The 14,257-nt window shown below is 44.8% G+C and overlaps 1 protein-coding gene across 1 annotated transcript in view; it reads right to left on the reverse strand.

The window, feature by feature from the left end:
• The window catches only part of lrif1 (ligand dependent nuclear receptor interacting factor 1), a 41,058-nt gene extending 27,361 nt beyond the window's left edge, over nucleotides 1-13,697 (reverse strand). The window contains exons 1-2 of the mRNA XM_033042685.1: nucleotides 13,567-13,697; nucleotides 13,046-13,382 (exon numbers count right to left, since the gene is read on the reverse strand). Of these exons, the coding sequence (XP_032898576.1) occupies nucleotides 13,046-13,104 (59 nt within the window). The 5' untranslated portion in view covers nucleotides 13,105-13,382; nucleotides 13,567-13,697. The remainder of the gene's footprint in view (nucleotides 1-13,045; nucleotides 13,383-13,566) is intronic.
• Between the last annotated feature and the right edge of the window lie 560 nt (nucleotides 13,698-14,257).

Below are 14,257 nucleotides of genomic sequence, written 5' to 3' on the forward strand. Positions count from 1 at the left end.
CTGTTGACACGTTTGTTACAGAATTCATTTTAACGGAAAATCAATGCTCTTAATATGGAGTATCAGTACTGTAGTTATTTAATGAGCAACATTCACAACTATACGTTGGATTTATCCAGGTTTTACTTCTACAGTCGGTCATATACATCACAAATTTGGTCAGGAGATATTTCAGTTGAAATTTTAACGTTAATTCTGAAGCGGGAATGATGCGTTTATCAATAAAAAAATTTAAACTGGTGCGTCTAAACTGGGTATCTTAATTGCTGTTAACACGTACATCTAATCTGAATGTCCGGCGTTTTGACACCTTTAAAAATATCACCAAAAGAACATCTGCTGCAGTTATGTCCTTTGGCCATCTCTTGTCAGTTAGTGTAATGTTTAACCTGTCAGATGGGTATAGTCGGTTTTAACAGCTCTTATCATAAAATGCCTTTAGAAATTTCCTTGCAACCTGTATATTTTGTTATGGATAAATCATGTGGGAAGCGAGAGTGTTTCTGTACCAATAGCAATATCGACCCATGCTACAGCCATGTCATGGTAACTTTCGGTCCTTTACAGAAAACATGCTTGCATCAATCTGTAGTGTGCATGGTGAAGCATATGTTACCGTGGTCCAGGATTTATTGACGCAGGTTGATCATACGCTGAATAATCCAACCACATCTCTGTTTGGAAGTGGAAAGAACTAATAGAAATTGCATTAATTGTAATGTGTAAAAAGAGTTGAGATACTGTATTATAATTTTGCTGCATGTCATTGTGGTATCATGTCTTGATTGGTGAATATATTTAGTTTGTGACTTTATTTGAAGCAGAAATAATATGTGAATGCTTCATTGAGCATAATTCCGACTGGTAACTACGCACTTCGTCCGAGCACATTATCGCACACGTCATGCAAACCGTCTTAAATTACCACCTAAACTGTCATTTGGCAACCTAAAAAGCTGCCAAGGTTGCCCGGCTGGCAACAGATAAAAAAAGTTAAGTGAGAGCCCTGTAAGAGGTGGTTGTGATGGTATCACCATGGAATATCGGTAAGGTCGGGGGTCAATGACTCTAGCACTTCTGGCCTTGAACACAAGGTGTTAAGACATTGCACAGGGCTTTTAACGGTGCGCACGTTTAGTGATGCCAGTTTTATCTTAATCTTTGTCTTGGATTTCATGGCTCACCAACACAGTCCATTTCCTGAGCCCTCATGCCCACACTTTGGTGAAATGTGCAGTTTCTTGGCTTATGTACTGGGACTAGTCTCCTTCAGGAGGAGGAGTCTCTTCCAGGGACATGGGAGCAGGGCAGGGGCTGTACAAAAAGTACTTTTTCTTCCTCTTGCCTCTGTACCTGCTCCTGGTCTTCCAGTGCTGGGGTGCGCTTTGTCCAGTCGCATGTGCTTGTCAGTTGGCTGTCTCACATGCCACAGCATTTCGGTGCTTCCTCTGTCTATGTCATTGGCTTCTCAAGTTAGATTCATCCTCCAAGGATGAGAGGTTGCTTGCGATTGTCTGTGGCATGACTCTTTTCTTGCCAGTGCCCATTTTTTCATCAGCCCATTATTTTTTTGGTGGTGTCTTCTGTAGCCGTTTTCCCTTCACCGCCCTCTGCCACTCCCCTTCCTGTTATTTCCAGACTCCCTCTTTCATTGTCTCCCTTTTTGGTAGTGGGATAGGGATTCAAATGCTTTGGTTTGGGAGCTGCACTCTTCCTGGTCTGTTTTCTACTGGCATCTCCGCAGAGGTAGGGACAACTCCGTAGAGGTGTGTCAACATTCCTAGGGTCGTAATTAGCAACTGCCCCCTTTATCGCCTGTGCAGGGCAGGTGCTGTTGAGGTGACCTGCTACTCTGCGCAGGTTGCAACACCTCTTTTCATCGTAGTTCCTAGCAAAGATCATAGAGCGGAGCAAGATAGTCCACTCCGTAGTAGGTCATGGGTAATCTTCAGTGACGTTTCGGGTCGAGACCCTTCTTCAGTCCAACCCCAGCATTTTGTGTCTTCCTCCGCTCTGGTATGTTTGGTTCTTAGCAAGTGACCTTCCTGCTTGGAGCTCTGGCAGATTACTGCACTGCATTGTGCTGCCACATATCTGAATTTGTTAAAAATAATAATAATGATAATAATAATATATTTTATAGTCATTGCACATAAGTGCAACGAGATTTGGGTATGCAGCCTCATAACTTAAGCAACTACTAAAATTTAGGATTAGATACCCCGAGAACATGGTTTGTACAAAGAACATTGCAACAGTAAAATAGTCAAAACAGACTAAAGTGCAGATGTGTCTGTGCGACGTGACCATCCGAGGGAGACAGTCCGTGGGGGGCACTCAGCAGGGCCGGTTCAGAGCAGCTATAGATCTGGGAAATAAGCTGTTCCTGATCCTGGAGGTGCGGGCGTAGAAGGCCTTGTAACGTCTGCCGGAAGGAAGTAGTTCGAACAGTCCATTACAAGGGTGTGAGGAGTCTTTGTGAATGCTGACGGCCTTCCTGAGGCACCATGTGTGGTAGATGCCCTCCAAGGCTGGCAGCGGTGACCCAATGATCTTCTGCGCTCTGTGGACGACGCGCTGAAGAGCTCTCCTCTCCGCCTCCGTGCAACTGAGATACCACACAGAGATGCCATACGATAGTATGCTCTCTGTCGTGCAGCGGTAGAAGGTTGTCAGCAGCGTTGGGGCAGACCAGTCCTTTTCAATGTTCTCAGAAAGAACAGTCGTTGCTGTGCCTACTTGACCAGCGCAGCGGTGTTGGTGGACCATGTGAGGTCCTCTGAGATGTGAGTGCCCAGAAACTTAAAGCTGGACACTCTCTCCACACTGTCCCCGTAGATGGAGATTGGGGCGTAATCTCCCTTCTGTGACCTCCTGACGTCGATAATCAGCTCCTTAGTCTTGGAGGTGTTTAGTGACAAGTTGTTACATGAGCACCAGTCCGCCAGGTTCTTCACCTCCGCTCTGTAGTTTGTTCCATCACCGTTGGTGATCAGCCCGATCACCGTTGTGTCATCTGCAAACTTGACGACGGTGTTGGTGTTGAATGCAGGAACAGTCGTGTGTGAAGAGGGAGTAGAGCATGGGGCTCAGTACACAGCCCTGTGGTGTGCCGGTGCTTAGGGTGATAGTGGAGGACAGGTGCGGGCCCAGTCTCACTGCCTGCAGTCGCTCCGTCAGAAAATTCAGGATCCAATCGCATATCGGCTTGCTGAGGCCTAGCTGGTGGAGTTTGGTGGTGAGCTTGGTGGGGATGACCGTATTGAAGGCAGAGCTATAGTCTATGAAGAGCATCCTCACGTGCGTGCCCTGTCTTTCCAGGCGAGTCAGGACAGTGTGAAGAGCCAGAGAGATGGCATCTGTGGATCTATTTGCCCTGTATGTAAATTGATGAGAGTCCAGTGAGGCAGGGATGCTGGATTTGATGTGGGAGATGACCAGCCTTTCCAAGCACTTAATTGGTATTGGAGTTAGGGCAACCGGGCGGTAGTCATTCAGGTTGGTGACTTTAGACTTTTTCGGCACCGGCACTATGGTAGCTGTCTTCAGGCACTTGGGGACCGTTGCCAGAGATAGACAGGTTAAAGATTCTCGTGAATACCTCCGCCAGCTGTACAGCATAGTCCTTTAGTACCCTTCCCTGGACTCCATCCGGGCCTGCAGCCTTGCGTGGATGGATCCTGCGCAGAGCGCACTGTACCTCCTGAGTGCTCAGTGTTAAGGCCTGTCCCTCCGCCATGGCCGGGGTTATTCCACTCCTGGTGGTGTTGCCAGTTTCGAAGCGGGCAAAGAAGGTGTTTAACTCATTGGCCAGTGTGATAACACCGTGGGGGCAGGCGGGGCTGCTCTTGTAGTCAGTGATGTTCCTGACACCCTGCCACATGCTTCTGGTATTGAAGTGGTCTTCCACCCTTTGCCTGTGGATGTTGCAGTTGTGACTCACCCTGGATGGTAATGTGTACACCATGTACCACAATTCCCTCTGACACCAAACACCAAAAGGGGAATGGATGATGGCTTCTTTGCTCAACCTTGACGTGGTGCTTGCTGGTCTTGCTCATCATCATCCCACTCTCTGAACATAACGGGCCAAGAAGGTGAGAATATCCACAACCAGCACACATGTAAAACATGTGCACTGTGATCACATGCTGTAATCCTTTGGAGTTAGAAGGGTGAACTGGAACAGCTTCTGCTATCCCGCCACGTGCTTGAATTCAACATTTGGCTGCATGTCCCGCAGGCAGTTGATATCCTTTCCTCAAACCTGCGGGTTTTAGGTAAGACCTTCCTGATAAAGAAGTCCATGGTGAAGGGGTCTCAGATCTGCACCGTTATCCAGAGCGTTTTCCGAAGCTGCAGCCGCCCGGATGGAGCAGGTTTCAGCTAATTTTATTATTTGCCTGCAACAGGTGTTAGATTGGTTGTCCAATTAGCGTGGAACCCCACTCTGTTTAGAAACAAAGAACTGCAAATGCTGGCTTAAACCAAAAATGGGAACAAGATTCACGAGTGACTCAGCTGGCCAGGCATTTCTGGAGAAAAAGGATTGGTGATATTTTGGGCCAGGACCCTGCTTCAGACTGCATGTAGGGGGTGGGCAAACCTCTGTCTCTGCAGGTTAAGCTCTCATCACTCGTCCACTTGCTCGCGAAGAGCCTTTGTTGCCTTCAGTCTCGTCTCGTTTCACAGAAATATCCCATTTGATCTGAGCCGCAAAGTCCCCTATGAAAGACACGGCTGACATTCCACCTATTACCCCTGGGGAGAAACCAGACTCTGCTGAGTTGCTCGACCGGCTTCGTGAATCAGCTGGAACTGGCTGAGGCGGGTCAGGGGCGGGATCGCGCACTGGCTCCCATTTCTGCCGCCCGCCAGCGCGAGCCCTTTTGAATCCCACAATCAACCGCCGCACAGACGCTCGTCGCCAAAGCAACGCCCATTCTGCCAGCGACCACGCCCCTTTAATGCGTCATCTCCACCTGTCGCCCTCACTCCTCCAGCCAAAGATCCCATAGCTCTGCTATAGGATCTTTGCCTCCAGCTACGGTGACGCACTCGCAACATGCGTCACGTGGGAGGTGCTTCCCCCCGGCCCCGCCCTTCACGCACGGAATCCGGGGCCAGCGACACACCCACTGCCTGCAGCAGTGACGGATGCTTCCATTTTCATTTGTAAAACATTTCTCTAAATCGGTTTAATTTTTCAACAATCGGTGCTGTCAAATTGATATCAATATCATGAACAGCGTTATTCCACAGTCGTAATCACCCCGAATCAAATCCGTGCACCAAGAAAGTATGATTGTTAACTATGATTGATGTAAGTATGATGATTAAGAAACTTCTTAAAAACGTTGCTAATACAATCCATTGAGTGTGACGGGCACTGGAAAAAATAACCCGAACAACATACCTTTCATCAATTGGAATTGAGTTCAAAATTAGAACACGAAGTCTGACAAGAATGATAATTCTGCAGTCAACATAATAAGTATTGCTCAACTTTACATAAAATACTTCAGGCTAGTTCTTCCACATCACATCAAAAACATCCTACCGTTTCTCAATTCAATGAAATTTAGAGGCTCTTTAATCAACAGTGTAAGGTTGCTCCAGCTCTATAGTTAGTATAGTATAGTTAGTACATCTGAATTATGTTGAATTTATAATGGCCGATGCCACAATGCAACATTTCTCAACGCCACATAAAACGCACACCAGGTTTCTGCAGATCAATGCTAAATCCTCAAATATATCTTTGAACCAAAAATAGTATTCTCCAACTCTTATAAATAGCAGCATTCTTTCAACATTAATCGAGTACATGGAAGTTTAGTGCTGCTGATGAAAAAAATCCCGAGTGTATTTTGATACAAATTGTGTATTGCCAAGATTATTTGGTCTTTCTCTACAATAGCCATAATATTTAAGGTAGATTTCTTCAATAATAATTCTGTTCAAGCATACTTATTACAACAGAAAAGGGGACCTTTTGACCAATGTAACCCATGCCATCTCCTAGCACAGCAAAATCATCAGTTGAAGTCTCCATTCTCTTATCCCCCAATGCCTCTACAACTCTTCCTTTGATTATCAACTTCCATTTTTGATTATTTTACTATTTAGCAAAAGGGGCATTTAAGGGTAGCCAATTTACACTAACAGTGCATCTTTATGATGTGTAAGAAAGCAGATTATAGGAAGCACACCCAAGTGATCAGAGAATGAATGTGGAAAGGCCACAGACAGCAACCAAAGTCCAGATTGCCACCTATGCCATAAAGTAGCAGTGGTAAATGCTGTGTCAATGTGCCACCAAGTGAAATATTATCAAATAGAAATATTAACTGTATTTCTGTCTTTAGAAATAAAACTAATTTCTGCCATTAACAACTGGCACCCATTAGTGTCCTCCACAGATGCTGCCTGACCTGTCAAGTTACTCCAGCACTTTGTTCTGGATTCCTTCACCTGTAGTTCCTTGTTTGTCTATTTGACATTTCTGGCTGAATGTAAATACAAATGCTTCCACCTAGTTGGTAACAGTCAAATGGATTGGGACATCAATGGTTTAATTGCCATCACTATTCTCAACTGAATGCCAGAAGATTGAAGAGCTTTGATCAGCAACATTGATAGTGAGATCAAATGGCCATTTATTGCTATCTATTATTCTTCTTGTTAAGCATAACTTATTCTATGTTGCAGCTTCATACGATTATCATGACATTTTTAGGCATGCTCTACTGTGCTGCAGAGTTGCCAGCTGTCGAATCCATCTGAAGGTCTAGCGAACCGTCACCCCTCTCCTCCCCAGGCCACCTTCTGCCTTTGTGCTCCAGGGCGCCGCCCACAGCTAACTTTGAGGGCATTAAAGGCAAGACCCGTTTGCTCCCTTTCCGGCCCTTGATTTTGCATCTGCTCTTCATCTCTCCCTCCATCCTCCCCGGTCCTTGGCGAGGCGTGCAGGGGCTGGGCTTTGGTGGCTTCCTTCTACATGTGGGAGCCTGTCGGACCTTATTTCTGGCTATGATGCCCATCCAAACGGCTTTCAAATAGGTTGTTCTGTCCTGAGCCTCCTCCATTGCCTGACTGAGCCCACATGTAAAATGTGGAACAGCACCTCCTATTCCACTTGGATAGCTTACATTCCAACAGTATGAACATTGAATTTTCCAATTTTATGTAACTTACAAACACCCAGCTTCCTTCCCATTTTCCCCCTCTTCCTCAAGTCAAGTCAAGTCAAGTTTATTCATCAGATACACGTACGAGATGTGCAGTGAAATGAAAAGTGGCATTGCTCGCGAATTGTGCAAAAAAACAAACAAACTACAAACAGAATGGAACATAATCGCATATTCACATATTACATATTTGTGGGAGGGAAGAAAATGGAAAAAAACAGCAATTAAAAAAAAAAAAACACACAACAGTAAAATGGTACAGTAAAGTTAGTCCCTGGAGAGATAGGAGTTTACCGTCCCAATGGCCTCTGAGAAGAAACACTGGAAGAGTTGCTTTGCCCTTGAGAACCCTGTGATCCTAAGAACCCTAAGAACACACTCCTCTACACATTTCCTTCTGAAGTCAGTAACAACTGTGGTGTATTTGTTAGATCCATTGCCAAGTTCTTGAACATAACCCTGTCTATAAAGTAGAAGCACTGCTTTGTCCCCCAAACCAGCTCTGTACAATCCTCTTCACTGGAGCTGTGGTCTTCTGTCGCTACCTACATGCAGGAAGGAGCACATACAGGTGATCCGAATTCTCAAAGTGTGGACGAGGCATGGAGTAATAGGCATCTCTGATTGTGGAGTAGTCAAGAGCACTTGATCTTCGGGTGCTGCAGGAGAGGTGCTAATGGTAGTTTGGAAATATCTTTTTCAAATTCCCAGCAATGATGGACAAGGTATTGAGGTATGCTATCTGGTGATTGTTGATCAGTGTATAATTCCTCAGCCGAGTTCCTCAGCTAGCCGAACATCTGCATGGCAGACGGGATGTAGATTGCAATTATGACGATGGAGGTGAATTCCCTTGGGAGATAGAAGGGAAGGCTATCTTCTCTTCCTTGCTAGATGTTCAAGGTAGAGGGTTATAAGCCTCAATGCTTCATTATTATTTGGTGAGTGCTGTAGCAATGAACAATGAAGGCCTCTGGCACTGCCAAGCAATGTATTTACTGTGCTTGCATAGAAACATAGAAAATAGGTGCAGGAGTAGGCCATTCAGCCCTTCGAGCCTGCACCGCCATTCAATATGATCATGGCTGATCATCCAACTCAGTATCCTGTACCTGTTGCGAGATCGGGATTTCTGTGTCCATCAAGTGATCCTAAGATCATCAGAGACCCACACCATCCTGGTGACACACTCATCTCACCACTGCCATCGGGTAGAAGGTACAGGAGCCTGAGAAATGTAACGTCCTGGTTCAGGAACAGCTTCTTCCCTACAACCATCAGGCTATCATATCTTATGCTTATTAAAAAGTCTGATCTTGTACGTGCGTATATGTGTGTGTGTGTATGTGGTTGTCCTTACATCTTTGCAAAACACTATGCATTAACGATTACATTTTTACATATTCCGATTGACATTTTTCCCCTCGAGGCCGAGACCACCTTCACTGAACATTTTATGCTTTATTTCTCAACTTATTCTCGACTCATTACTGATTGAAAGTCTAAAAAAGTCAAAAGACTGAAATTAAAATGGCCATCTTCAACTGATGATGTCACAATGGCTCGTCTAGCAGTGATCAGCCTCACTGAAGATCTAATCCTATATTTGACACATTATTCGCGATTAAAGCTTTAAAAATGCCAACTTTCACAAGAATTTTACATATTCTGATTCACATTTTCCCTTCGAGGCCGAGAACAACTTCACTGAACATTTTATGCTTTATTTCAAGTTCAAGAGTTCAAGAGAGTTAATTGTCATGTGTCCCTGATAGGACAATGACATTCTTGCTTTGCTTTAGCACAACAGAACATAATAGGCATGAATATAGTACAGATCAGTGTGTCCATATACCATTGTATAAATATATACACACATTTCTCGATTTATTCTCGACTCATTACTGATTAAAAGTCTAAAAAAGTCAAAAGACTGAAATTAAAACGACCAGCTTCAACTGATGATGTCACAATGGCTCGACTAGCAGTGATCAGCCTCACTGAAGATTTCATCCTATATTTGACACGTTATTTGCAATTAAAACTTTAAAAATGCCAACTTTCGCAAGCTTTTTACATATTCTGATTCACATTTTTCCCTTCTAGGCAGATACCACCTTCACTGAACATTTTATGCTTTATTTCTCAACTTATTCTTGACTCATTACTGATTGAAAGTCTAAAAAAGTCAAAAGACTGAAATTAAAATGGCCATCTTCAACTGATGATGTCACAATAGCTCGGCTAGCAGTGATCAGCCTCACTGAAGATCTAATCCAATATTTGACACATTATTCACGATTAAAGCTTTAAAAATGCCGACTTTCACAAGATTTTTACATATTCTGATTCACATTTTCCCTTCGAGGCCGAGAGCAACTTCACTGAACATTTTATGCTTTATTTCAAGTTCAAGAGTTCAAGAGAGTTAATTGTCACGTGTCCCTGATAGGACAATGACATTCTTGCTTTGCTTTAGCACAACAGAACATAATAGGCATGAATACAGTACAGATCAGTGTGTCCATATACCATTGTATAAATATATACACACATTTCTCGACTCATTAATGATTAAAAGTTTAAAAAAGTCAAAAGACTGAAATTAAAACGACCAGCTTCAACTGATGGCTCGACTAGCAGTGATCAGCCTCACTGAAGATTTCATCCTATATTTGACACGTTATTTGCAATTAAAACTTTAAAAATGCCAAATTTCGCAAGTTTTTTACATATTCTGATTCACATTTTTCCTTTCTAGGCAGATATCACCTTCACTGAATATTTTATGCTTTATTTCTCGACTTATTACTGATTAGTTTAAAAAAGCATAACACTTTGAATTTAAAACTACCAGCTTCAACTGATGATGTCACAATGGCTCGGCTAGCAGTGATCAGCTTCACTGAAGACCAGCTTCAACTGTTGATGTCACAATGGCTTGGCTAGCAGTGATCAGGAGGACCACACCACCAGTACTCAGCTGTTCACATATTTGCAAACTAGGATAAATGATTGTCTAATTTGCATATAATACATCGAAGTACGACTTTTGATCTAATATTTGGGTCGTTTGGATCCAATTCAAACACTAACCCGCGGGTGACTAGTTGCTTTCTCAGACATTGTAAATGTAACGGTTGGTACGAAAGAAGACCCTGTAAATGAGGCAACGGAACACTAGATGACGCCGAGAAGACACTGTGCCATTCAAAGCCCACCCACCCAGGGGGTAGTTCCCCTCCAAGCTCGGCCTCCTACTTCCCACTCCCACAGGCAGCAAGCAACTTAGTTCACGCAGATTGATGATCACGTGAACTCAAGTGCCGACACCGCCTGTCCTTAACAGAATGGGCCAGAATGTTCTGACGTGTACAGGTGCTTCCGTGTTCTTCACTCAGTCTAAATCTCGCCTCTCCTTTCCGTTGCAGGCAGTGCAACGGCATCGCCAGCATGACACAAAAGACGAGTAACGTACATACCTACGCGTTTTTGGAACGTGGAATGAAACGGGGGCACCTGGAGAAAGCTCACGCGGTCACAGGGAGAATGTACAAACAGCACCCGGTCAGGGTCTCTTGCACTGTAAGGCAGCAACTCTACTGCTGGGCCACTGTGTCGCCCCCAAGGTTGATAGGTATAGTAGTTCTAGAAGTGACGCACATTCCAATCCGAATATTTTGTTGTGGTTTCAACTAGTCTATTACCACAACACAAATATTTGCATAGTGACTCACAGCATTACAACATTATTCGCACTCCCCCATGACTCGTATGTTCTTTCTTACTTTCTTGGCATTCTTCAGTTACCAGAAACTCGGATTCTTAGTCCAATGGCACTCCATCCAATCCATTATTATGGACGACGTAACTGGAGTGAAATCTTATAATTGAAATACTACCTGCATCGATTACTATAGCAGGCTGAGTCAAATGGACGGATGCCCTGAATGTCATCGTCCATAATCGCCAAATATAAACGGATTATTTTCTCCGCAAATACACAATAATTAATAGTATTATGAGGAAGAAGAGTCTGGATCCGAAATGTCACCTATCCACATTCTCCAGAAATGCGGGACACGCAAAATAAGTAACTCAGTGGGTCAGGCAGGTCTCTGGAAAAAATGAATAGGTGACGTAGCGGGTCGAAACCCTTCATCAAACTGAGCCAGGGAGGGAGACACTAGAGGTATGAGAAGGTACAGAACAAAGCATCGATGACTCGGAGAAAGGTGTAGCCCACAATGGTCCACTGTTGGCTGGGGAATAATTGGTAGAAAATGAGAAATTAGCAAGAGAACTAGGGTGGGAGAGGGACAGAGAGAGGGGATGCAAGGGTTAGTTAAAGTTGGAAAAATCTATATTCATGCCGCCGGGGTGTAAGATGCCAAAGCGAAAGAGATCCAGAGATACTGCCTGACCTAATGTTACTTCAAGAACTTTGTGTCCATTTGCGTCTTAACCAGTACCGGCAGTTGTGTTTCTCAACTTTGACGCTTGTTGCGTGAGCATAGCTCGAATGCTTGTATACTTCATGCGGCGAGAGGAAATACGTGTTAACCAGGGTAGGATCGGTTACATCAGAAACACACCGATCCCTCCCATCTCCGCTTGCTCGATCTTGTTCCATTGGACGAGGGTGCTGAGCTGGCTCCATGGAACGCGGGCACACAAAAGGAACCAATAGCGTATCGACGTAATTAAGTCACTATATTAGCATGAAACATTCTGCTGTAGCGCCACCGTCTGCCAAAGGTACCGATTTGAGTGAAGACCAAATCAAACCGGCGGTGGGATTACAAGTTTGCCACATTCGTGGCAAAATTCTTGCACCGGAAGCGGCCGTGTGTCACGCATGGCACGTACACCGGACAGTATAGATAACGCAATTCCCCTGCCTAAACCTTACCCCGCGTTTCACCGAACTCCTCGCTGTCTGGCTGGGAGCCAGCTGGGGGAGTACAGAGGGCAAGAAAGAAACGTATAGGCATTGCACCACTGGTGTCGTTGTAGGCAAATCATATAGCTATAGGATCTTTGGTTGCAGGGGCGGTTCATGTCGTCAAATGACGCTACTAACAACTGGTTCTGAAGTTGGGAGCAGTCACGCATTTTCCTTCCTGTTTATTACTCACAATAGAAGAGCGCCCCGTCATTTTGTCCGCCAATTCCTATACACCCTTAATTTGACGTGCAGTCTTAGCACCAACCAAATGTATCTACGAGCTAATTTCATTCTAAATAACGTTTCGGGGATTTTAGACATAATTAGACCAGAAAAGGTTTAATAATTTAATGCCACTGCCGTTCATGCTTCTTCTCAATAGAATCATATAATCACACAGAACGGCAACGAGCCCTTCGGACCTACTCGTCCATGACACCCAGAATGTCCATCTAAAATGATCCAATTTTACGGCATTTACCCACGTGTCCCTAAACATTTCCTTTCAATGTACCTGTCCAAATGTCTTTTAAATGTTGTCAATGTACCCGACCATTTCCGCCGGCGGTTTTTGATTTTTCACTTAAACTCAAAAGAATCCTTACACCAACCATGAATTTCAACTGGCCATTTATGTGACGCACAACTTCAAAAGGTAAACGGCTATCTGGACGCAACATGCTCTCGAGCTCATACCATCGATGATGTCGACATCGCCCTAGGATTGGCATCCAATGTACACATTCTGAACAAAGGTTTCTGAATATATCAGAGTCCAGGAATTTGGAAGTAAATATTAGCGGAATGGTGTTTTTTAAAAGCGCAATTGAAAGTACCAGAAAAATACGAGACGACGCAAGCCAACTGGCAGTTTTAAAATTAGATTGGAATATTCTCCAGCACTTACCGCTGACTATTACTCGAACCGTCTGCGCTCTGCAATACTATGGATTTGACGTTGTTCATGCTGGAGGCTGAATGAAGCCTGGGTGAGAGTAAGTTGATGTTCTCTCTGTACCTCCCCCTCCCCCTCCCTAGCCGGGCGCAGTCGCTGCCTTTGACTCGCTGCCCAGTTCCTGTCGCCAGATATCTATCCGCAGCGCCACCGGGCGGCGGTCGCAGCAATAACGTCCTCTCGCTCCCACAATCCTCGGCCAAACAGCCCGCACAAAATGGTGGCGGGTAAAACAGGTCGTCCCTAACAACACCAGGAGCTCAACCTCAACACACTGCAGTTCTTCGCCCTAGAAAAGAAAGAGGGGAGGGGAAGAAGGTTAACAGAGTGACAAACCAATGGAATGCACACACTTAAAGTCAATGGATGGCTGTGCACTTGGAAAAAAAACTTCATTCATTTAACCTCAAAAGACAACGAGAGGTCATGCTTAAATGAACAAAGGTTTGATAAGTGCAATAATACGCCCTTACAAAGGGAAGTAGCGCCGCCTTGAAGTTGAACTACAGTTGCCCAGCGTCCATCCAACGGCCGGCGGCTTCACGCAAGCGCCACACGGGCAGCACGCACGAATGCTCGCGCCGTCCGTCCGCTGCAATTGGGTCCCGGGTGAACCCTGACCCGGCGGCGACCACCAACCAGAAGCTGCTCTACTCCCTCCGCGCGACGCGTCAGCTGGGTCGGTCGGTCGTTTTCCCCTCCTGTCAATCAAACGCAGACACCACGTTGCACATACCCGGCTTTGTCTGAAGAAGGGTCTCGACCCGAAACGTCACCTGTTCCTTCGCTCCATAGATGCTGCCTCACCCGCTGAGTTTCTCCAGCATTTTTGTGTACCTCCGCTTTGCGAACAAATCAGCCACAATCACAGGAGCGCTTTCAGTTAAACGCTACTCAAATATTTTACTTTGTAAAATGATTACGCCAATTGCGGCTATGAATCTACTTTGCATTATAAGTGCATATGCAAACTTTCAGTCTTGATTCTGCGTGTGTTTTGCTTTAAACTTGGTTTAAAACTATATGGAACAGTCTACGGTGACGTGGACAATGAGACAGATTTAAACACAAACATCGTACATGAAAGTAGTGGAAATAAAAACATAGAAACATAGAAATTAGGTGCAGGAGTAGGCCATTCGGCCCTTCGAGCCTGCACCGCCA

This window comes from Amblyraja radiata, chromosome 24 (assembly GCF_010909765.2).
Source record: "Amblyraja radiata isolate CabotCenter1 chromosome 24, sAmbRad1.1.pri, whole genome shotgun sequence".
Lineage (NCBI taxonomy): Eukaryota > Metazoa > Chordata > Chondrichthyes > Rajiformes > Rajidae > Amblyraja > Amblyraja radiata.